Source organism: Amia ocellicauda, chromosome 16, assembly GCF_036373705.1.
Source record: "Amia ocellicauda isolate fAmiCal2 chromosome 16, fAmiCal2.hap1, whole genome shotgun sequence".
In the NCBI taxonomy this organism is placed as follows: domain Eukaryota; kingdom Metazoa; phylum Chordata; class Actinopteri; order Amiiformes; family Amiidae; genus Amia; species Amia ocellicauda.
Genome location: NC_089865.1, coordinates 19146381 through 19172431, shown reverse-complemented (window position 1 = coordinate 19172431; position 26051 = coordinate 19146381). Strand labels below are relative to the sequence as shown.

Sequence of the window (26051 nt, the reverse complement as noted above, 5' to 3'; positions counted from 1 at the left end):
ACACTCTGTGTGGCTGTGCTCGTTTGACATAATCCTAGCAGGAGGGAAGCGTCACATCCTGCACATTTCCTAGCACAATAGGTTGATGAGGCAGGAGTGTCTAGAGCCCTGTATGTGATACATCAGCTGCCTCTGCATATCACTGTTTTCACCAGCTTTCACACATGCAAATGACTCTGATTGACCGCTGTTTGCACTTGGGTAAAGAAGAGCAGGCACTTGACTGCCGTGCCCTTTTCTTTTCACTTGGGAAGCATTCCCCTCCCTGCACCATACTAACATTGCATGCAGAGTGAATGATTTGTATTTAATAAGAAAAACAAAGCTCTCATTTCTGTATGGTGTAAGAGCTGCAGAGCTCAAATGTGATATCTGGGTCTGTATCCATTTTAAACCCACACTGGTACAGCTCACATGTAGTCACAGAAATGTGTGGATAAGGAATGTTTCTGCACTGAAGGGAACCATCTGTAATCCTTCCAATGACCAGCTTTTGCATTAGTAGCTTTCCCAGATCTCATTTACAGTGTTCAGTGGCTTCACTAAGCGGTTTGTTTTCCACACATAGGGCGGGAGAGGAGGAAGCTAGCATTTATTTTCAGGATTTGCATTCTTTTCCTTTTCCTCCCCTCCTCAATTGCAGCTCCCTGTCTCGTCTGTCAGTGTGCAAAAATGTCACCTGCCACAGCTGCAGACGGTGAGCTGCGATCACTTGAATTTGAGGTATGTGAGCAGGAAGCTTTGGTACCCAAGATGACATTTTCACGTTGAACAACAAAATCGAAGGAATGGGGATGCCTAGACAGAAATGTTAAGGGGAAACAAACAAACAAATACATTAAAAAATAAAGACAAAAGAAATCTCATTGTGAATGGCAGCCTGTCCAAACATGCACCAAGGTGTGCAGTGAGTCATTTGTCAAAAGCAAGCCTGTCTCTTCAGCACATTTTTTCCCTGCATTAAACAGGTCTGTGCTTCACTCCCACCTACTTCTTAAAGCCTAAATTCCCTTGTACAGTGTCCTCACTTTGTGTTATGCCTATCAGACTTAAGCAGAATTTTAGTTATTTTCCATTAGGAAAAAGTGGTTGCTTTTCAGACAATTTAGTGTTTTATACGTGGTGTGACAAAGTGTGTGTGTCTGGTTAGACAGCTCTCTTAATCATTTATTTAGCATATATTTTACAGCAGAAATGTTCAGTCCCTTCTGGGAAGCTGAGATATCAGAATGCTGGCATTGAAATCACAAAACATGAACAATGTCGATCCTCAGTCCTGAATGGCTTGCGATCACTACACGATCGCTTAAGTACAGGGGACACACACTACACGACTGAAGTGACATCCTTGTCTTGGCGATCTGCGTCACAGCCTCCAAATCTCGCAGAAACACGCGTGATCCACACAGAGAAAAGGTCAACAAACACGGACGTGGACATGCACAGGTCACGTTTGGTTAGCGCAGATCCAATGGGATCAGTGGATTTCTGCAGATCTGCGCAAAACTGCGGAAAGAACGCGACCACAAGCCGCTTTTGTTGTTTGTGTTCGTCTGTGCAGACAAACACAAAAAGCGTATATTATTTTAATTAGTCAGTTTGTTCTTCCTGTTTCTTCTCTCTTCAGTCAGCTCGGCTCTCATTGGTTGCTGATCACGTCACTCTCCACGATCGGTGCCGATCGAGTCGTAAATATTAAATATGTTTAATAAAATCGTAGGGGTTACGACAAGCTTACGATCAGATCGGATTGCAAGCGATCTCATCGCAGCCCGTCTCTCACTTCACGACCATCGGCAGCGGGGACGCGCCCCGACCAGGTTGCTTGTCGTGATGATCAGTGCCGATCTGTCGTGAGGGCCAAATCGGGCTCAAAACGGCCTTAAATCGTGTAGTGTGACCCCGGCATAAATTATTCTTTGGAAAATTGCGTCTACGTGCGACACGATTGAAGACAGATGTAGAATTACGTACTGGCGAAAGGGCTCAGATCAATGATATTAATAAGAACGGCTTAGAGACGACGTAGCTAAATGACTGTTTTAGTATTTTACTAGTCGAATAAGTCGACTAATCGTTGCAGCCCTAGTATATTTGTATTGTTACATTCAGTGTGAAGATACACACTTTGCCCTTGTGATGTTTGGAAACCTTTTACTAAAAGTTGTAGTTTGTATAACGAGGCTTTGAGATAAGCGCATCATGAGAACGCATGTAAACAATAGCAATTTTCAGCCACCGTACACAACCTGTGCGTCTCGTAGCACTTCACTCTCGCCGCTGTAACTTCGACCCCGTTCACATTTGAGATTTAGGACGACCCAGGCCGCCTTAACTCAAATGTGAACGGGGTCAAAGATTTAAGGCGGCCTGGGCCGGGTCAAAACTAGTCCCACTTTTTGACCCGGCCTAAATCTTTCGAGGCGGCCTAGATGTGAATGTGACGCGCCGGGCCCTGGGCCGGGTGGAAAGCGTCAGCGTGTGACGCAACTCAAGCCCCGCCCCCAGAGACGCGTGTCTGACTGAAAGACGCAGATATATATATTTAAAAAGTCTAGGCTAATAAATGAGTTATAATGATGTAAACAGTTCAAACTACTCGGTCGATTAAGAGCTGAGCAGTACAATTACAAATGCCGGCGTTGGAGGAAACAACTGGGACGATGCAGAAATTAAAACGTTGTTTACAATGTGGATGGAAGATAAATTAAAAAAAAACACACACCGAAGGAAGTGCACAGCGCTGCTGTCTGAGGATATAATATAGATGCATCACAGAGGCTGCTTTCGATGGATACGATTGTATACGATTTCTTGTGAATTTATGTAGATGTCCTACTAAATGTGCTTCGCTTTCGGGTGCATTGTATAACAGCACTTTCAGACTTGCAGAACCGAAGATAGACATTTGAAAAGGGAAATGTATTTATATCGAATTAATATATCACATACACCTGTAAGCAGACCTAATGTCCTGCTTCACTGGTTTGTTTGAGCAGATTTGTTTATTCCCGGCATGATTTTCGTTTAGGCCGCCTTTCCGCCAGCATATGTGAAACGCACTTAAATAAAAAAAAGAAGCCGGACTAAATTTGTGGCGGTCCAGTGCCGGCCTAATAAGTGTGAACGAGGTCTTCGTTATTGCTTGTGTGAAAATTCAAAATAATAAAGCTGATTTCTTAGGGCACTATATGCGTGTGTGTATAGTTTCTGTCACATCCACACTTCAGAAACGGTTTATTTTTGTTTGTCATCACTGCTGCATTTTTAACTTTGAATAATGCTGCATGTTTATTTTCTTATTTTGAAAAGCTGTCTGCGACGCAAGGGGGAGCAGGGCAGAGACTGGTTGAGTTAAAGGTGAGTACAGAGACGGGCGCTGCCTGCAGGCCTGCCTTGTGCTCGTCTTGGAAAGCCCTGTGTTTTCCCGGACTGTGCTGTTGTCACCTTTGCTTTTGTGTCTTTAACCGCCATTCTCCTCACATCCACCCCGTGAAATGTATTTGTGCAATGTAAACGCAGCACTTCATCTGCGCGTTTGCCGTTTTGCCTCGATCTGCAGCTTCTCTTTTCTATGTCACACCTGCAAAGTGTGTGATTTCATCTTCCCAGTTTTCTGTCTTCTTGGTCTTTTTTCATCTGTTATCTATTCAACAGCTTCCTTGGTCCAACTTTCATTTGTCTTTGTTAAGTTTGCAGCCCATTGCCATTTTAACATTGTCACTATCAATGATGTCACATATTTTGGTTTGTTCTATGATCCATTATTTATTTTTCTAACTCTTGTTATTCCAAGCATTATTTATGTATACTAATTCTTATAATGATATTAGCGTTCTCCATGTAACCTGATTAAGAAAGCATAATTGTATATTTTATGCCAGTCGTTTTTTAAGTAGTTTAAGCAGTTATTATGTTAAACACAGACCTCTGCTGATCCAAAGCACAGAGGAAGGTTAAGTGGGTGGGGGGGGGGTCTTGCAGTTCAAGGTGGCTCTCTATTGTGTCCTGTAAGTTGCTGTTACACAGTATTTTCCGTTATTCCTGCTAAAGAAGTGTTCGTCAGTCGAATGCCCTGTTATAATTAGAATCTGCTTCTCAAAGTTTTCCATTTCAGATGGTGCCTAATGTTGTGGTGCATCACTTGAGATTTATCATGTATATATATTTTTCATTCATGTATACACAATGCTAAGCACATGATTATCCTGTTATTTTTTTCCAAGGATTATTTTTCTTTTTTTGAAGAATTGAATTATTACCAAGCAGAGGTAGGAAATGCTAGAGGCTGTTTCGTCAGTCTAAAGTTAAGCCTTGCAGCGGGCTGTTTTTAACTGCCAAGCTGCTAATGGGGAAATCCCTGTGTGAGAGTGTGGATACAGCTAGTTAAGGGCTTTACCCCGCCTCGGCATGCTTTAGACTTGTAGCAGCACTAATTTTAGCCTGGAACTGGTATGCCTCACGTCTTGGGAGACGGAATGAAACAAAAGAGCTTTCAAGGAATATGATGACGTGTTGGAACTGCCCTTCAATATATGTTGAGAACATAGTACCACTTGGCGCAGGATGTTTTATTGTTTAGGAGGTCCTGAGTGGATTGCAGCTTTCTTATCTTTACATCGCTCTTTAAGATCACAGAATTCAGATTTGTTTGTTATGCCACAAAATCCTAGTTATGTTTTTTCCCTTTACACTTGTTCCTGTTACATTATTTTCAACAACACGGTGATATTAAATGTTTAACAATTGCAGAAAGTCTTTAATTGAATGGGTGCTACCAATTTTAAAGGTGATGTGATATCTCTCATAATTTCCTCCCGAAAAGTAGTCATGCCCATCGTTCTCAAATGTCCCTTAAGTCCAAACTTAAATGTGAAGTTGAAGCCTCAACAGTTTAGCATGCTGTTATAGAACAGTTTGAGTTTAGGCGTTTTCCCAACACCCCACACATCAAAATATTGTCCAGTGCAATTCTTATTATTGGTCTTATTATTTTCATAGCTACTTTTTCATGAAAAGTGTGAACCAGTATCTATTTAAATAAATGCTGAAAGTTTGAATGTTACAAAACACAGCCATACTAAAATCCCTGTTTAAGTTAATCCATCAGTGTACCTCTGGCGAGCTCAGTAACTTTAATAACCATAAACAGTCACCCATTCACTCCTTCTTAAGCCGGTTCTTTGAACGGTGGCCGTGTGTTGTGTAAATCTACAGAGTGGGCAGTGCTCTCTGGCATTGTTGGCTCCAGAGGCTAACTGCTTCTCACCGTGAGCCGTACCGTTCTCTTCGATATGTAGGCGTGGGAATCATCTGCAGCCGAAATCTCCCATCCTGACCACATGCTGTGTCTATGCCACTCAAAATCACATTTTGCTCAACAGCTAGCGAGGATGCCCAAGCAAGTGAAGGTGAAATCATTACTCAAATTCAACTGGGTTACTGTGCCTGCTTGTAGTGAATCATTAATCCTGACTTTTATTTCTTCTTCCAGTCGAATGCCAGGATTGACTTTTGTAGTGAATCGGGCTTGAGTGTCTGCATGTGTCTGTGGGTTTTCTGTGGGTGCCAGTTTCCTCCCACATTCCAAAGATATGCTGCTTAGGTGGATTAGGTACTCTTAATTTCCCTGTAGTTGTGGGAATGTGGTAAGCATGTACAGACTTGTGATGAACTCCCTTTGACTGCCGGTCAGCATCGCTGGATGGATGTGGTTATTGATCATTCATGGATATTTAATAGGTTGTGTTTTTTTTCAGTTGTTGCAGGAACATCAAAGGGTATATTTTGAGTGGCTTTACGTTAACTTTTCCTGTTGTTGTCATATCACTTGCCAAGACCACAACAGAAAATATTCATAGAAATCATCACTATGGGGATGACAAGACTCCCATGGGGGTGAATTGACCTGATCCGCACTGAGCTGGGTGGAATGGAGTTTGACCTTTCCTGTTTGGTGTGTAAAGGCTCTTTCTCCACTCGCTGAGCATGTGCTCCACTGTGACTCGGTGCTACCATTCTGTCACTCTTAGCGACTCCGGAGAATCCCTTTCTGAAAGATGCATTTAGGCACAGCATTGATTGGTTTGCTCTGGTAACTGCTTTAAGGGTCAAACATAACTTAAAACACTTAATTGTAGAAAACTACGGACAGATGGTACATTCTTTACAATTTCATGCCACCCGTTGAGGTATTTGAGCCCAACATCTTGCCATTTCTTGTAATGAAGCACTTTGATGCAAGTTTTTAGTTTCAGAAAAATATCTTTGTCTGGGAGGTGATGAAGGACATTGTGTTACACATGCAGGACTGCACTGTAAGAGTTACCTCAACAACTCCTACCCCCTGCATTGTCTTTTTTTTTGTCTTTCCAGTCATCTCCTATATGCTTTTCTCTATGACATACAGAACTGTTGTGTCTTGAGTTTTGCTGGGTCGATAACTTGATTTGCATTTTAAGCCCATGATGGAGAACACATTGGCGCTGAACAGCAAACTTTCAATGACTGTCAGACTGAAGGCATTCACTTTGTATTAAAAGTAGGCCTCTGACCTCGAATCACAGTGACCTTTCAGAGCACCTTCAAGTCTTAGGAATACACTGTACATTCAGTAGTGAGGAGAGCCTTATTCAGAATGGTGGCTTTGAATGAAAAATCTAATTCATATACTATGTTGTTTGTAGAGTTTCATTTTTTAGAATGTGATGTAAATTTGGTTGTCTCACACTGTCAGTCATGCTATTGACTTCAGTGTCTCCTCAGATGGCAATTTTAGATTCTGCCCATTCAGCACCACGGAGAGCAAGAAGCTGCTGAGAAATTAATAGTGTGCTGGTGCAGGGAGCCTATAAATATTTTGTTTGACAGGGGATCTGACTAACAATAGGAGCCATGTTAATGTACTCACCACTGTGTTGTTTTTGGTATGTAATATGAACGCAATTGCATTGGTGTGTAATATTCAGTTTAGCTGTTGGGTTTACAATTTCACCTTCTATTTTGGACATCAAAACTAAGTAATGCCAGTAATGTGAAGATTGTTATTCAAATAAAAGAGGTCTGGTGAACTCAGGTGCCGGTCTCTTACTGAACTCAGCTGCTTGTCTCTTACTGACCTTCATTCTTTCTTATTATAACTCTCCTCTAAACCTGCAGCAGAATAGTTCAGAGCTTCATAGACCCAAACTGTTGCCTCCGACAGAAATAAGGATGGATCTTTCTTCCCAGAAAGTATACAGGAGCTGAAAATTGTGTGTCAGTTATGGTATATGAGTCACGGTGCCCCCTATGAATACACAGATCTGTTCCTTCTAGGTCTCCTGGAAATAGGGTCATTAATCAAAAAGAGAAGCACTCCATTCACTACATACTGTAGGAACCAAAAGAAAAATCCCAGCATGCTTCAGTTTTGTGTGCCAGATGACAGGCTGGCAGAAAATGTTACCACTATAGACAGACCTCTTAAGTAAATTTCTGTGCAATGTTCTCGATAGCAGTCTCTCTCTCTCTCTCTCTCTCTCTCTCTCTCTCTCTCTCTCTCTCTCTCTCTCTAATGAAGCCTGCTTACAGATGTTGTGAATGAGTTGAAGGGCTGTTCAGTACCCACGCATGAAAGAAAAAAAAAAAAAAAAACACACAAAGTGTTGATAAATGGAAGAAACAACAACAACAAAAATTAACTGCCCATACTTGCAACTTTCAAAGTAAAAAATTCATTGCTGACCGCCATCCACAAACACAACCTCCACCTGGGCATATTTGTTTCAGAGTGTTCCCAGGCGTCTTGTGCGCCTGAGGAATCCCCCCCACCTCTCTTTGGACAGACCTGAGTTGTCTGGGCAGAATTCATTGCAGGACCATAGTTGAGATTAGTATCGCTGTGCATAATGTCTTTTTAGGTAATTGTTAATTGACAAAGCACTTCATTAACCTGCTGTGCTCTATTTGCGCTGGCCTGCTGCCTCCAGGGCCCCGGTGGTGCTGATTGGAGAGGTGGATGGTAGCTCTGCCCCTGGGGTGCAAGATCATATACATCCATCTCCCTGGCCTAGTATTAGCGCTGTGTGTCAGTGGTGCCACCAGGGCTGAGGAAAATCCTGTACCACTTGCCTCAGGGCGTTCTTAATTGCCTTTGTGGAGTTTCATATAAAGCCTATGGAGCTGTGTTTTCACCCAGCACCAGCTTCCGAAGTGAGCGGGTATATTACGCAAAACATAATAGCACAAACTAAAATGGGACAGTTATTCTGCAGTGAACTGCTATGTCTGAAAATGATTATCTGAATTAGTAAGGATTGGATGCATTTTTGAAGTATGAAGGAGAGTACTGGAGGTTTCCTTAATCACCTTCTCCAACGATGGGCTAGGCCTCCTTCTCATTACGCAGATGAAAGAGTTAGGAGGTTCAGAAGACACTGCTGCCGACTGTTGCTATGATCAGTTTAATTAAAGCATTGATCTAGGTCAGGGACAGCTGCTTTTAAAGGCTCCATTACTCGTTTTGCATACATGAAATGTAGGTTCCATGGACCACCTTGGGGGATTTTAACAAGGCGTACCTCACACTGCTGTATGTGCCGCCAGGATAGAGTTGCTACTCTGTAGCCATTGTAGCTGATTGGCTCAGTAAGAGAAGAACAGAGACATGTCTATTTATAGTGCCTGCAATGCAAGGGCGTCTGTGTGCCTCCAGTTCCCCATGCTATGAATGTGACTGATAGTGACCTGCATCTCCTGGGAAACACACCTGTGGTGTTATTTACATTGCACTGGGGAATCTGTGTTACGATGCTTTGCTTACATACCTTCTATTCTTCTTGAATCTCCTGTTAAACAAATTAGCTCCTCAGGGACTTGCATGGTTGTATCACTTTTGTTAATAGATTAATCCATTCCATAGACTTGTGAAATATAATAACGTACAGTGCTGTAAAAAAACTAAAGAACCTGTGCTTTATTAGCACATTTTCTGTAAGCAGCACCACAATTCTAAGGCTGGAAAAATTACTTTCCCTCACACTGCCGTCTTAACAGGATTAAATTAATCAAATAAATCATTATGCGAATTTATTCCGCTTCATACAGACCTGTGCAATAAGAGATACATGGGGAGATAAGAATCCGTAAACCATTTTAAATTTAGTTTTTGTAAAGTATCAAAGATTAACCATAGACTTAAACACTTGCTCCCTGGAATTTATTGTTTCTCTTCGCCCCCAAGCATTCTAAAGCTAGACTTTACTCTATGGAATTGGTTGACAACTGTGAAAACCGAAAACATTGAGCCTTTCATGGTGCAACTCATCCCATAACTTAGTATCTTCCAAAATATTGCTTCAGCTGGGTCTCTTTATAGAACAAATCACCATAATTCAAGGTAAAAGCTCAAACTGGAGTGATGCATGATTTTATATACAGTGTATATAAAATATCTTGTTACACAAGATTTCAAAGTGCAGGCAAGAAAGAGGTGAATTCAGCCTGCTATGATTGTGGGTGTTAAGGAATAACATGAAAACATCGATCCGTGTATTGAATTACAAATCCAGGATGTTTCTCTGGGGAAAAAGAAAAACTATTTGTAATTGCTCACAGGGGACTTTTCACTTGTAGTTCTTCATATATATATATATATATATATATATATACTCATAGTCATTGTATGTGAGAGGTGGGTGGTTATTAAAACTCTTGAAGGCTGCTCAGTAGCAGAGGAAAAAATCAATTCTTCCAACCAATGCAATGCATCTAGTTTGTGTTTATGTATTTAATATACAGTAAGCAGGGTTGGAAGACAGGATGTGGGGGCTGTGGATAAGTACAAGCAGCTACAATAATGGGGGGGAAGAAATCTGTTTTTTTCTTGTACAAAGTCAACATTTCTTCTTAGCTAACCTTGTGTAAGCTAGTTAAAAGATATTGGCTGGATGATTCTTTTTTGTGATGAGAAGAGGGTCAAATGGGGCCCCATTTAAACCCCCCACACAGGGATTCACATGTCCAGAGTTTTTGATGTGACCTATAGCAAACCCTAATGTTTATCTTTCCACCTGGAGCATATAATGATTCTCTGAACCAGCATGTTGGCCTTTGCGTTTTGTGCTCTTGACTTCGATTTACTCTGACATTGTTGGTGCCTCCTGCTTTTGTCCTCTCGTGTAGGAGCTGGCCCTCCTCCTCGCATGTATAACACGAAGACTGTTACACTTCCTACTCGGAGGCCTGGGTGCACATACTGCATGTGCTTCTCTGTTGAAAGTGATAAGGCTTCCTCCTCCTCTATGCATCCCTACTCTCATACAGTCTTCTTATTTGGATGGCCCGAAGCAGGAATGAGATAGTGTTCTTCCTGTCATGTGTCATAAAAGACTTTGGCACCAGCTAGGTCACGGGTGTCAGTTAATGTTTGACACACAGTTAAGGCATCCCTCACCCGGTCTGTGTTTCATTCACAGAGTGATTTGCAATCCATCGTGTTTATCTTGTATTACGGGACGTTTTGCTCCCATGTAAGGGGTCAGTCATTTTTAAAAGGACGGGATTTGAAGAACGCTGTAGAACACGTTAAAAGACGTGAATCTCTGCTGTCCCTATATGCATACATTGTCAGATTTTTCGGTAACGTGACGAGTCGTTAGGTTTATATAACAATGAGTGGCCTGGTGTTTATTCCGTGTTCCCTGGCAGGAGACTTGGAGACATTTCTCGGCTCCATTAGCACAACAGATGGTCGATCCTCGCCAGGGATTCAGAGTAGCACTGGGAAAGATAGACTCCCCCCTTGGAGAACGATGTGAGTGACACTTCTACTATCTGAGCAAGACTTTTATTTAACTTACAGTTTGCCTGCACTTCTAGGAACTGCATTAGTCTCCAAAAGCATTTTGCAAATATATTTTTTATGTAAATGGGGATTTGTATGAGATGGAGCTGATTCACATAGCTGAGATGTTAAAAAATAAATGTTTTGGGGCTTTTGGTTTCTAATAGAAAGACTGGTACATAGTTTTATACATGACTAAACATTTAGTTCAATAAAATACCCTGCATTCTGTTTGTTTTCTGTTGCTTAGGTGATGGATTTGTGCAGGAGGCGGACATGAACTGCGTGGAGGTAGCTAGATGCTCAGATTGAAATATTTAAATTTAAACCTGAATGTTAACATTTAAAGCAGAAATCCTTAAGTACATCACAACCATACAGTACAGTTTGTTTGTTGAAGGGTACTGGTCAGATAATTTTCATTGTTAAGCATCTTGTTTATTTTTCATAACCCATTTTGAACCTGTACTACTTATGCGATTAAAATCTAAATAAGTCGAATTGAGTAAAGTTGAACTTTGTAAATTAGTCTAAATGTCTCAGTGTCTTGTTCCAACCAGGTGATAAGGTCTCCTTCTATCTTCCATCTCCCAGATATTAAAGCACTCTCAGTCACGCACAGATATGAAGATAAATTCACAGCACAGCCATAAGTGAGAGGGCTGTATTTTATGATCAGGGTTTATGAGAGTTTGTTGGTTTGCAGGCAGGCATAGTTTATTTACACAGTTACAGAGAGATGACAAGCTGTTCTTTGTGTGCTCTGCAGTCACAGAAAAGGGCCCCTGTTGTTTTCAGTCTCGGATCAAAGACCTTCCTCCCTTGCTTACATTAGAGGGTTATACATTTATTTTTACAAAACCTTCCACATTCTCAGTGCCACACAAGGTGACCAACACAGGTTTTAAATTTTGACTTTTTGTTTTCACTTCTTATTTTGAGACTTGTCAGGAGCTCATTTAAAGCTGGAATATGTGGCTGCTAAGCTATTATCATGACCATTTTGCATGTTTGTGCTTCGATGAGGCTGTTTTGCTAAGTCTGTATTCTGCACACAATCCATTTACTGTGTGTGGGTGGGAAGCACAGTATTCCTGATAGTCCACTCTCTTCCCCTTCGAGTAAAGACCGAAAGACCTGTCTAAACGTTCACTGGGATAGAGCCAGAGAGCTAAGGGGACACCCCTTGACCATTCATCTGCACTGCAAGTGCTTGGTTCAGCAGGAATTGAGCTTTCTAAACTGAAAGGAAAAAACAAACTGTCAATACATGTGCTTGTTTATATATATCAGTTATTCATACAATCACCACACAAATGCCTGAGGTTTTTAATCGCAAAGGACTGATTGAGCAGAAGTGAATCTGTCAGTACCTGTATTTTTCAGGTCTTTTCAGTGCAGTTCCTGTTTGTGTTCTCCGGTCTTTGGATAGTGGATCATTCTGCACTTCCAAATTAACAGCCCCATGACGTCGTTTTACTGCAGCCTTTCAGGGCCGCACAGTCTGTGTGCCTTTCGGGACTGTTTGATTACTAGAAAGGACTAATAGCTTGGTTTCATGACAGAAGGGGGAATGTCAGATTGATGATGATAGTGTGTTTTTGCACTTTATGTCAGGGCTCCAGATGTTGTGGATGACAGTTGATCAGATTTGTTGGCAGTTGATGGCAGTACAGGGCATCTGGAGGATATTAAAAGTTATAGGGACTTTCAGAAGATCCACAGAGCACAATGTAAATTCAGCGTGTTGTGCTGTTTCTGTAAGAGTGGGCTCTAGTCTGATTTGGATCACCCCCCTGAAGAGTGTTGAATTTCAAAATAAAAAGAAACAAGACTGCCTTGATTGTTCCTTGTTTCTTTTGGGGAAAAGGAACCAGTATCCCCCTAACAAAAGGCTAATATGAAATGCCTACAAATGCTACACACGTTTACTGCACCAATCTCAAAGCTCTTGTCAGCCCTATAATTATCTGGCACTGTTTAGACCACTTCAAGAGGCCTATTGGTAACCGTGCACAAAACAGAAGCTGAAAAGTTTGAGCTTGTTTGTCCAGCCGGTTCTGTTATCTCTTTGCATTATCTCAAAGGAGCCTCTGTATGACTCCCTTATTGTTTACTGGGACAATTCAAATAATATGAAGCTGAACCAGAAATACAGCACACCATTGCAAGGAATTTGAAGACATGAATAGCAGGGTCTACTGCAAGCCAGGTTATATAACCAAGGCTTATACCTCTAGAGACTGGGAGATAACAGAGTTAATTCCTAGAATGGATCTGACCGGTCCCTTCATTTTAAACAGTCCAGCAACCTTGATCCAAACCATGGTTACTCACTAATATACAGGTGCAAGTAAATACCAGGAAGTAAACTCCAGAGTCTGTTTCCAAAATAAACATTCATGTATTTAAGCACAAACCTGTAAATCCTTTAATTTATTTATGAAATTCCACACATGCTTAAACAACTCCTTCATTATAATTATATTTCTGCAATTAGCTGTTAAACACGATGGCTATTAAAGCCTTCCCTCCCAGCTTGACATACAGCAAAGCATATCTGGTATCTTTGGAGGAATGACACTGGACATATTGTCAGATGCCAAGGGTAAGAAACTTAATTTTATCCTTCCACTGCTCCAGAAACTGACAGACCGTGAGACTTTTGAATGACAAGCTGTCGAGTTCAATGGCAAAATTTGAGTGAGTCACTATTTTCCTAGTAACCCATCGGCAAACTGGACCCATGTCTTAGTGTGTTTAGCTCAGCTGGTGTCTGTCCATGACACACAATGTTCTGCTATCAGGGGTCGGGGTGCCCATGGCGGCCGGCCAGACAGGCAGCACCTCTGTCACACATTAGACTCCCAAGTAGAAGAAAAATGCTGGACATCCTTGTTTTCTCTGAGCACATCCAAGCCTGTTAAAGGTCTCTAATATTTTGTGCTGGATGTGGGACTGTTATATTGAGCCTGTCTGTGATTACAGTAGATTGATAGATTAATTGATGGAAGAATTAATGTGGTTTGTCAGGGCCGGTGTGATGTGCCAAGAAAGCAAGCAAAAGCCAAGCCGTCGCTCTCCAGGGGATCTATACTGTAGAAACCTGCCCACGTCCACACCATCTTCTCCTTAGTTGTGTCGCACACTTATTTATAAAAGTATAATTTTCTTAAAAGTGAAATACGTATTCGTTCCACTACAATTTATATTCCCATTTTTCGAACTGCATGAGTCAGAATCTGGTGACGAGTCTGGATCTGCAGACATCACGTTTGAGTAAAGATCCTGGTGTGAATTTATTATTTTTATTCTGATATCAAGAGGCTGCTGAAATGCACAAATAACAGCTAATGTCTGTAAATGACATGTGATGCTCTCTTCCAGTTGCTGGCATAAAGATAAATATTTAAAGCACGTCTCCACTGAGCACAGATCAGGAAATGCTGCAATCCTTTTGCTGGTTTTTAACCAGTTTAGAACAACTCCTCTGGTGTGCATTAGGGCTCTGTAATGCAGCAACAGTTGGCAGCGCCCACATGGACTTCTCAAGAAATCTGTCAAGGAAGACGTTTGCCAGTTGTATGCCATAGTTCCTCAAAGTTTTTCAAAACCCGGGCACTTTCATGCACCATTGGATGAATCGTTTACCCTTCATCTAGATGAAAAGTAATTTGCATTGTGTTCCAGTTTTTGTCCGCGAATTACGCATGACCATAAAGGGCAGCAAAGCATGGTACAGCAAATGGAAATAATCTGAGCTATTTGTCTCTTCCTGGGATTGCGAATAGTAGTTTTGCCACCATTCAACAGGTTTATTCACAGCAGCTGTAATTAGCAAAGTTAATAAGGGCCAATATTTGTTAGTTTGAACTGACCTACTGGGTTGACGCATTATGGGAAGACAGACACATTGCTGCTACTTGGAATACTCGGCCGCTGAAGGCTTATATTACTGTTCCTATTTTCGTCTGTCCCACAGTGGTAACCTAATCACTGCTTTTCCCAGGTGCTTTAATCTGATTCTGCTCTTATCTCTCGTCTCCGATCCTGTCATTAACTGGATCCTCCGAGCTTATGCTCAGCTTTGCTGCCAGTGTTGTTTCAGAGAATCCGATTTCAATAATTTCCCCATGTGGAGCTGACAAATTAAGGCTAGCCTTCATCGTTTGTAAATGTTTCCTTTGCTGCAATGCTGCCCCTTATGCCTCGGTTCCACTGGCTTAAGCGTCCGTGCCGTGCCGTGCCATGCCGTGCTGGACGCGTCCGTCCTCAGATGCGTCCCAGAGCTTTTTTTGAAAACCAGGCCACTGTGAAGTCCGTCCCTCTGATAGGAGGAGCAGCGCCTGTGGGTTTGGTTTGTGCAAGTTACAGTTGAAACAAAATGCACACGTTTCACGATTAATCATCCAGATACAATATAACAGGTTATAATTTAACTAAAGTGTGCACGTCTCAGTCATGGCGTTTATGGACGCATTTAATTGACCAGTCCTTCATGTTTTAGAGGGAACCCCACATCTGCTGTATTAATTTATTCATTAATTTAACTTGTAAATGGACACGTTAACTAAATCATGTTCGCCTTCACACTGACTGTCTCTGCGGATTGTCCTGCACACCATTCACCCAACACAGCCTGAAACACCGGCCAGTTATTCATAAAATATTAACAATATCGGCTGATACCGCTCCAATTATTATCCTTTAGTTTATTTTAACTAGTCACGGCACTGCACCGGTCCTGTTAAATCCAAGTTTTTAATGCACTCGGATATTAACTGTAAGCAGTCATTGTTTCTGTACGTGGATTTCACTCCATGCTGCTAATAAACTTATAATTTCTTCGTGATCGCACACGGCACTTGAGATTATATCTTCTGATACAATGTATCTGATCTCTTCCCTGTGTCTCAAGTCAAGTACACACCTCCAATTCTGATAGTGAATCATGTCCTCAGTGGGGACGGACACTTACGGACATGTCTAGCACCAGCAAGTTAACCGGACAAAATACGGACGCGTCTGGACGCTTAGCCAGTTGAAACACCCGTTTAAGTGTCCGCCAGTGGAAACGGGGCATTAGATCATAGGGATTTTAAAGCCCACTTATATCATATATGCACGGGCTGAATACCAATTATTTAAGCTATTGTGTTCTTACTTAATAATAATACAACTCTTAATAATGTATCTATGAATCTTGTTGTCCATATTCTGAAATAAAGATCATGAAATAACTGTTGTAAAGAAAACTGTCTTTCTCTGAAATCTACAATACCTATGGGTGCAGTGTCTTTTTGTAGCTCATCATATTATATAGCTCCAGGTAAATTAATAGCATCAACAAGCAACGGGTAAGGTATAAAATATAGACACACACGTATGCTTTTTTTTTTTTTTTTTGGCTTACCAATGGCCCCCAATTAAAGAAGCTTTTCCAAAAATTCCTTCATTTTCATGTTGTCGCTTGGGGTTTGTGCCCTGATCAGTGACCATGCTGAGTGACTATAACTGTAAAACTGGTCTCTAGAGCTCTTAAAACTCAGGGTTAGCAGTGCTGGAAGTATTTATGAAGTCTCAGAGCAGGACAGCTCAGGAAATTGTGTGCATGTGTATGTTCACTAACCTGAAAAAAGCAAGTCCAACCTAATAACACTCCCATGAGTAAAATTTGCATCCACCCAATCCCCAGCCCCTTAGGTACAGGCATTTTCTTTGGAGGTTTGTTTTGGATCCTTTCGTTACATGTAGCCATCGTGTGGTTTCCTAAGCCTAACTCCCCCATTCTGAGGGTGAAGGCCTTATTCTTTTCAGTCCCATGTTCACAGTGTTCCTGTACATTAGTGTTGGTTTTGGGTGTTTTTCTTCTCCTTCAACTGGGGCCTCTTTTAGACGCAAGCTTTCTTTTAAGCATGTGAAATAAAAGGGCTATTTTTTTTTAAACAGTAGGGTCTCAGTTATTGTGGATAATTAGTAATTCCAAGACTTTAAGCAGATGAATACTTACAGATAGCTTTTGGATGTTTAATAGGATTTTCCAGATATAATCCCCTTTGATCCACAGGAGGTTGTTCTTTGCAAGCAAGTTGCATAAGAAAATGTTTTCTGATTCAGGGGTAGATCGTGCAATGAGTTTATACCCATACCTAGGGGACTAAGTTAAGTAGCACTCCATAGCATAGCAGGGGAGCGTTAACTGAGAAGAAGGGAAAGTGTACACGTTTACTTTTAAGATTAGTGTTACTTTGTAGTCTCCCAGGACTCAGCTGAAGCGGAGGGTGTGAGGATCTTGAACTTGGCAGCTGAACAGACCCTAGGCAGGAAGCGGCCCTTACCTTACCAACTTAGCCCTGTCCAGAAACGAGGCATTGGCGGTTTGTCTTAAGACGCTTTTCAGTATCCGTTGGGCGCGGGAAAGCATAACGCACTACCATGGCTCTGGCAAATCTGTTCGATGTTTAATCTGATTTGGATTCTAATTAAAAGCATGCAGGTTACTTAATCTAGTTATCCAAATTCCACTGAGATTTTTCAAGAAACATATGGGTACTTGAACTTAGTGGACAGCATCAACCTTAAAGTGTACATAATTGGTAAGACAGAAACCAACTTTCTCCTCCTCGCAGTTCTTAAGCAAAGATTTGCAAGTCCGAAAAGTAGGAAGACGTCAAACATGCTGTTTTTGTATTGTGCATTTTTCTGGACCCAGTAATGTATCTTTCCCAAGTTAAGTTGATGGCTTCCTTTGTGAACGTTTCATCATGTTGTAGAAAAAATGAAACGTTCAATTTTTTCCTCAGATATTTGTTATATGAAGAACCGTCTGTCTCCAAAAATGCATCCATTTAGTGGTTATCACAAGATGGCATAGTGAACAATTGGTTACAATTTGCTTTCCTCTAAAGAAGCTGTGAACGGTATTTAAGCAGTGCCTTCTGTAACTATACCTGGTAAAGAGGGGCTTTTATGTAGTCGTCACATACTGTAAAGGCTCTGTTTCACGGAAGGCCTGTATTTATCTGTTTCTTGTCATTGTGTGTACAGTGTTGCAGCCTGTAGGGCCAAACTATTAATACTGATGCTGTATTGGGAGCCGTCTTCGCGGTCTCTCCTGGGAGGTATTTTTAATCAGTGCATCAACATAATTGTTTTGTGGGTTGCAGAAAGTGAAGAACAGCCATAGGATGTGTCTTCATGCATCACCATTAACATGCTAATACCGCTAAATAGGAATTTCATATTAATGCACCAAGCGAGACCCATACATGCGGTAATAATGACTAAACTCGCTGTGTTTCCGGCAGGAGCTAATATTCTCTAAAGCCGCATAATAAAACTTTCCATCTGATGATAATGACTCATATTGTGAGTCAGCGTGGTCTCGAAATTAAGTTTCTACCCTCGTTGCCACTCAAAACTCATATTAAAAATATATACTGAAAGATCACTAACAGTGAAAGTGGACTACATGTAAAACAATTGTCTGTTCCACATGCTGCTGAAGTGCTTTGTGGAGGATCTTTGTTTCAACCTTCCCCCTCTACACACGCATACAAATGAGGATGCTGTTTTGAAAATCTAATTTTTCAGTTGAATTAGCTGAGTAGGTGTTTGTTCTGTAGCAGTATTGTAAGGTGCTGCAGTTGACTGGGAATTGAAAAGTTTGGAGCACTTCTGTGTCTCCTGTAAACGCTCAGTTGCGACCCACTCAAGAGCTGTGTCAGGAGTTAAAGATGCCGCAAAGTACGCTCTTTGAAAATATAACTTTTTGCTCCCACTCAAGTTTACCAGTGGTAGGCTTTTGAAATCTCTAAAAATAAAATCTCTTCTTTTAAAAAAATATCACAGAGGTGGCTTTTTGTGGGCAGTCTTAGGGCTGGACCAAAAAAAATCTAAATTTTGATCCACCTGCCAATCACAAACTGTAAACCTATACTTGGCTGTGGTACTATTTATGACAAGAACATGATGAAGAAACAAGCAAGCCAATAAAAACAAACAAACACACTTTGAAGGTTTCTAATTTCTCTCTGAGTCTGCCGGAGATACCTACAAGTTTTCTTCAAAAGACATGATTTAGACTGTGCTTTGTACTTTGGCAGCATAAGGCATTCAGAGAAAATGGACCAGCCATCTGTCAGACCAGTCTGAGTGGCAGGATTGCAGCCCGGTTCCCTTTATGAGTCCTAAACAGATGTAGTTAGACACATGGCTCCTGATTGAAACCCTAATCTCTGATCTTTCCCCAGGTAATTTCAGAAGATCGACAGATGTGTCGCAAAACAGGGACCTGTTTGCTTCACACACCAGAGAACTGAATTCTGTAGAGTGAGGTAAAAACATTATTACTATATTATTATTGTTTACATTTGACATGTAATATGTGTATTATTTAGGTATGAGTTGTTAGTGTTTGTTTTCCACTCTAGTCAATAGCATAACAGCCTTAGGGGGATTCTCAACTTTTATTTCATTTACATTTTTTTTTTTTTTTTGCATCCATTACCTAATTTAAACCTACTTTATAGGCCTCAAACCATATATTGCACTCAGGCATTTCCATATCCTCTTCAGTGCTGCTGCCACATTGGGCACGGTGGGTGAGTTTTGAGTATGTTCATTATTCGTGTGTCAGTGTACCATGCCTGAAAAAGGATGATGAGAGGGCTCGTTAAAGCAGCTCTTTCTGAAATCAGTTTGACTTGTTCCAAAGTCTGAAATTGCCGATTGGGATGTCAAGAAACAGAGTATAAGACTATAAATTTACAAGAGTTGGTCCTGGACCCACTTCGCTCATGTGGTTGTTTGAAACTTAACAACCTCAGAACTTCGTCAAGGGAGTCCTTAAAGGATCTTTACCAAATGGCATACACAACATGATTTGTTACAACCTCCCACACCCAAAGTCCAGCCAAATGAATCTCACTTGTGCTAACAATGCCTGTCCCGCTATTGGCATTCGGGTTTGTTCGCTTCGTCTCCAATCTTCAGAGCAAAACAAAATGACAATTTAAAAAAAAAAAAAAAAAAAAAAAAGATTTTGTGGAGGCGACTGCTCGATAGACACTGTCGGCTATATCTGTAAAGCATTTTCTGCAATGCAACTCATTCAAAATGAAAAACAAACTCCTAAGCTTTGATGTTGCTTTCCTGGAAACTTAATTTGTGTTATTTATTTCTTATAAGAAAAAAAAAAAAAAAACAGCATAGTGCTGCAAAGATTCCCCTTCCCCTCTGTTTGTCTCCATTTAGCCCCTTTCGGTATTATTTTGGAATAAAAAGATGAATGACAGTTGGCTATTTCAGTCTAAGGAACTAACTAGGAAATGGGAATGAAAAATGTTGAACCGAAAGCCTGCTGTCTGACAGAATTAGTGGCTTATGATCGTTGAATGGTCACCCTATTATAGGGTGACATGCCTGTTATAAAGAAGCCAAAGTGGATTTAAAAATAAACCAGCACACTGAATATTTCCGAGTGCATTAAAATACTGCTGTTTCTATGGGAAAGGGGTACAATCATGAACCTGTGGGATAAAATGTATTGCTTGAATGAAAAACAAGAAGAAATCCTGTAGTGAATTGTCTGTTTCTTAAAATGTGTTGCTTCCCTATTTGCAGACTTGGAAATACTTGGAAATCTATATTTCTCCTTATCTATTGTATCATTTTGTATACCTCAGCCCTAACTTGGGTATTTAGAAACAAACAAACATTCTCCCCTTGGTTTTGAGAGCGTAGGAACATTCAGCCTCTGTTGGGTACATTTATTATCCCAAAAGCCAGATACGTACTGTGCTGTGTGTGTGTTGTGGGTGGAATCATAAACGCAGAGCTTGCATAGTGAGGTGAAAAAAAACAAAAAGTACTGTTCTGGTCTTTTCCTGTGATTATTATATAACGGAGATTTTCAGAGTTTTCTGGGTTTCTGAAAGAAAGTGGCAATTGTATTTTGCAGTTCTCCCTCATCACCTACTTCTGTCCTTGAATGTGGTTGTTGCCAAGGGAAAGAAATATATAATAATTCAAAGTGTTTTCCTCTCCAGAGACTGACCTTTAAATGGCTTCTGCCTGTCCAAGCTCATGCTAGTCCGTTATTAAAAACTTGCCCGACTGTTCCCAGTTGAGCACACAAGGTTATGGTCTATGCTCTATACTTTTGGGACAAGACAGTTTTCTCTGCCTCTGAAATGAAAAGCACATGACTGCTTTTAGAAATCATTTCCAATTCTTGGAAGAGGTTCAAATCTAAATCAATTACTAGGTGATCCTGAAAAGTAAGCAAATGTATGTGATACAAACTTCATAGATTTAAATAAACCCTAAAATAAAGGTTGTTTTTCTCTCCAGTAAAACAATATTTACTGTGTCCTCTGGACTGTGTATGCTGTGACATCGTCAATGTCAGGAAAGGAAAGGAAAAGTCCGTTCAAATCCAGGTTTGGATCATAAATCTCCTGTTATCCTTCAAAAGGGTCACCCAGCTCTTTCCTAAATGAGACTAGTGCAGCAGGGGCCTTTGCAAATTTGGCTGCAGAGTGTGAAAAAGTAAGCACAAGACACAGGATCTCAAAGAAAGAAACTGAGGCTTAACTAATGAGATTTAGCCCCAGTACTTTTAGTAAGGTGTGACAGCACTATAGCGCATAAAAGAAGCAGCAACACTATCTGAACATGATTAAAGTGGAAGATGCAGTCTATTGTGCACGGTGTATGCCTGAATAAAAACAATATGTACCCCATTAGCTTTTATTTCTTAGAGCACTACCTTTTTGTTGAGGTTGATCATTCTTCAAGGTATTTGTTGTTTGTTTGTGCGTTGGTGCCCAGGAGAGTGCTTGAGTCTGCTGTTGCCTATTGTCTATCTAGCCATAATCAGAGCCCAGCGGGAGCCAGGCTGAAACCTGCCTGCCTCCTTGTACTCCACAGGCTGACTGTCAATAAGCACAGCACTTTCCCTCTGCGATATCCCCAGGTCAGAGGAGACCGCAGTGTGTTCACCACGGGAGCTAATTTCACAGGAGAAGCTACAGCTCCTCTCAGTCAGGGTGTCTCTTTCTCGTCTCCTTCTGTGTAATCATCCAGTGCCATGCCAATGAAGAATGGGATTCATATTCATGAAGAATATGTATGTCCCAGGCTAGTACTGTCATTTAGAAATCCCTCATCCTCCCAGAATATTCATTTTTCAATCTATCACAGTATGATAACTCACATTGCATTATATTTCCCCCCCAATTATGTTAAGGAGGTTTTTGATTATTGAGTACATCTTTTATTGAACTTCATTTTTTTTCATATTTCAGTCTTTATTTAACTGAAGCTTTACTAGACAAAATCTTTACCAGTTTTTCAAAGTCAGGTCCTCAGACCATGCATTGTATTGCATGTTTGGCCAGCCCTGTATCTGGAGTGCATTTGTCCTAGTTATACATACATCAGTTGCTAAATAGTTGGAACAATTTTAAGCTCCACAAACTCTGGGTAAACAGTCATTTGTCCATGTGGGAGGGATTATGGTGGGGGTGGATTGTCTCCAGGGTGAATTTTCATGCTCCCCTTTAATAATGTCTATATTTTTAGATGTAGATGGAACTTGAATTCTAAATTGCTTGGAAATGATAACAATTTTACTCTGTCTTGAGTTCTTTGCCTTCCACTTATACGGCACTGAAGGCTCATGTTCGTCACACAGACAAATGAGTAATAAGGAGCTTCCATATCGGCTGCAACGGTACAGGTGAAGGCAACAAGTAGAAAATTAAGGCTAACTGAGCAAGCCTTGCTAGTATTTAAGCTTTGCATCAATTCACGTCACCCTGGCTTTTCTTCCTCATAAAACTCCTTGGTAATGGGAACATTTCTGTCTTTAATTAAATTTATCTCAAAGCCTTGGCCTTTGCCGCCACAGCTGGCTGCCTTGCATATGCAGATTTTCGATGTGCTTGGCTAACAATGCTATAGAGACACTGAGCAATATAAGATCATAAAGCCACTTAGAAGAAACCTGATTGACTATTTATATGCGTGTTGATGTGCATGTGCTACAAAGCCACAGCCTGCTCGATCAAGTTTATACACACACATCCCTCTGCACTATATATATATATATATATATATATATATATATATATATATATATATATATATGTGTATATTATTTTTTATTTTTAAATTAAGCAAAGCAATGAAAGGGGTTAAGAATAGTACATGCCATTTCTGCAGAGCAAACAAGTTTTGTGCCAATGGGGTGTGCTGCAATGAATCACATTGCGATGAAGCTGGGGAACTGAGTCGACAATTTGAAAACGGGAGGTTATTGCCATGTGCAGTGCAAGGTCCAGTCCAGTCCCCTCCCCTCTCTCACCATCAACACTGTAAGAATAAATCATACAAATACTGTTCTCCCAGTGCAAGTGTAGAAAAACCTTTTAATGTTTTAAACATTTTTGAGGACATCTCCAACAAAGGAGACATGGGGGTTGAGAGTTGATTGGAATACAGGTTGTTTGTTTTCTTGTAAAATGTAACAACCAGCAAACTGAATCTCAAAACCTATGGTCTCAGGATTAATTTGTCCGCTATTGCCTTACTTGATTGTCTTAATTTGGAGCTATAAAGTACATTGAACTATTTCTGCTCTGCGTGGAAAAGCCTACTAAGCCTTCAGGGCAGTTGCCAGATCTGTTTTATGCAGCACCTTTTCACTAGTTGAAACTTAGCCAGGCAGCTCACCTGGGAATGAGGAAAAACAAGACCAGTTGTTATGTGACACGACATGGAAACATTCTAGCGTTCGGAAGGAGCCGTGTGGGCCAATGTGTGCCAGGGTCATCACAGCAGTGAAAGTGTCCATCTTTACTTATAAGGTTTTAAAAGGCTTCTAGTGTTCTAGTGCAAGCCTTTAAAATCATATTTGGTTTCTTGATAGGGTGTTAAAGTTGCTTGTGTGTAGGAGTTACTTAAGCATTAAAGGGTACTCTGCAGTCAGCTTGCCTTGGATTTTTTGCAGTTGTTACAGGGTACTCGAACAATTGCAAAAATCCAAGGGAACCGACGTCGGCAGTAGATTTTTTTTTTCTTTCAATCCCCTTTTCTTTTCTGACTTATGAGGGCTTGGATGCTTTCCCTGTGCATCCGGGTCTGCCCTTTTGAGATGCTTTTGAGATGTGGAGATGCTGTGACAGTAGGCCGCAGTGTGCCAGCCAGTGCACCTGTCTTCAGTGAGTCCAGTGCAATGATAGCTCCAGTTTCTGAAGGGAAACACTTCTCTCTCTCTCTCTCTCTCTCTCTCTCTCTCTCTCTCTCTCTCTCTCTCTCTTCGCCTTATCAGGTATCGGAGCACTGGGCCCTGAGGGAAGATGCTGGGGTCTGAACGAGGCGTGGTCGAGGAATGGCTCTCCGAATTCAAGGTGAATTGTCCTTATGTATTTTTGTTTTGTGTTTAAATATTATATAATAAAACCAGTGTTTAAATCACAAATAAACCAATAAAGATGTATTTTCCATTGTTCTGCATGGAAGTTTAGTTACTGGTTTACTTATTTAACTTTTTACAAGAAGCAGACAGAACATAGGCTTGCTTGCCAGAACTCGCAAGTGCCCCCATTTTTATTTTTTCAGTTTCTATATAAATGCCAATGAATCTGTCGTAAGGGAAGCTATTATCATTTAAGAAGTGGTGAAACTGCAACTTATCTGGTGGAAAATCCCTGCTGCATTTTTTTGTGTTTTATTTTTTTTCCTCTATATCTTTGATAAGCTCTATTAGAATTCAGACTGTGTCAATTGCAGGGCAGAATTGGCACCAGAAACCGCAGGAATTGAATAATGTTGGCAGAGCGATGTTGACAGATTCCTGTCGCTAACCAGGAGTCTCCAGGCCTGTGTGCTCCCGCTGTGAGCTCAGGCTGATCTCGGCTGCCAATCGCTGTTGTTTTATTTCCCCCGGTGTGCATTGCTAGCCGAGGTTGCTCTCTTCCTACGCCTTGCTTTTCGAGTACACCGTGTTCCCGCTAGCTCAGTGCACGACTAGAGCGGTGACACAGTCAGGATGTGAAAAAGGCAACCTATCCTTCCGTTTGATCCAAAGATGAAGAGGCACACTGCATGTCTTCAACAAAACCACACAAAACAGATGCAGATTGGCTGCTACAGTCACAGAGAGCTTTGTGACCTGTTGTTATGCCACACTTAACCCTTTCCCTTGTATTTCTTATTCTCTTCTAGGTGTTACCTGAAGCCCAGATACCTCATTACACAGCAACTCTTCATAAGAAGAAAACCCTAGTCCCTGCCCTCTACAGAGTCATTCAGGATCCCCACAATGAGGTAAGGGATGGTGGCCTGTTTGGGCCTTATAGTTCAGGAAATCAATATAACTGACGGGCCAGACTCCATGGACCCTCCACAGTGGTTGTGTTGACCTCGGGGCTTTGAAACACAGGGAATTATATTGAAACTTAATTAATTGGCACCATCTGTTCACAATGTCGATCTGAGAACCAAATGGTGTTTTGAATAGCAGCCGTTTAACACATTGATATCTTCAGTTTATCTTTCACAATGTTTTTTTTTTTTTTTTTTTTTTTTTTTTTTAAAAGTGCACTCCACCCCTCCTTGTATACATAACAACCCTGAAATACACGAGACATAGCTGTTTTAACCCAGTACGCCTCTGTGGTTTTAGCACAGCCCCTGGTGTTTATTTATAATGCTAGCAGGCCACAGTATGGGTGCTATGCATCAAAACATTTGTTTCCTGCAATCTGATTAAAACACTTTCAGTTTTGCTTCTGAATCTTAAAGTGCACTGGGTAAAGTTGGCAACCGTTTTTGTTGTTGTTACAGAGCATGTTGAGGAAAATTCAAGGACAAGCTCTCTGTAACTTTGTTTAATGTGAATGCTTGTTCTTAATATGTAGTGCATGAAGCATATTGAATGTGCTGTGTTTACAGTACAAGCTCTTCGAAATGAACCCTATCATGTACTGCTGAGGTGAGTACTTGGCAGGTGTCTCCTATCACAACACATTGTAATGATCGTATTCTTTAGCCAAATCCAGGGTAATCCTCGATATAATCAGCACAAGGAAGATGTGCCTTTTTCATTTTGGCATCCTTCAGTAGCATGTCATATTTAAAATGGCTTGCTCTAAGTGAGGGGATCCTTATCGCTCTGTACAAGGGGTTGGCAGTAGAAAAAGATGACAAAAGTAGTCGT

The 26051-nt window shown here is 41.0% G+C and overlaps 1 protein-coding gene across 3 annotated transcripts in view; it reads left to right on the top strand.

Annotated features, from left to right (window-relative positions):
- Positions 1 to 26051, top strand: part of LOC136711429 (hyccin 2) — a 78391-nt gene that overhangs the window by 18291 nt on the left and 34049 nt on the right. The window contains exons 2-5 of one of the 3 annotated variants that reach the window (XM_066687700.1): positions 3313 to 3360; positions 19078 to 19161; positions 24162 to 24240; positions 25058 to 25159. In XM_066687700.1, coding sequence (XP_066543797.1) covers positions 24190 to 24240; positions 25058 to 25159 — 153 coding nt within the window. In that variant the 5' untranslated portion in view covers positions 3313 to 3360; positions 19078 to 19161; positions 24162 to 24189. The remainder of the gene's footprint in view (positions 1 to 3312; positions 3361 to 19077; positions 19162 to 24161; positions 24241 to 25057; positions 25160 to 26051) is intronic. The other 2 variants (XM_066687699.1, XM_066687702.1) reach the window with 2 other exon arrangements.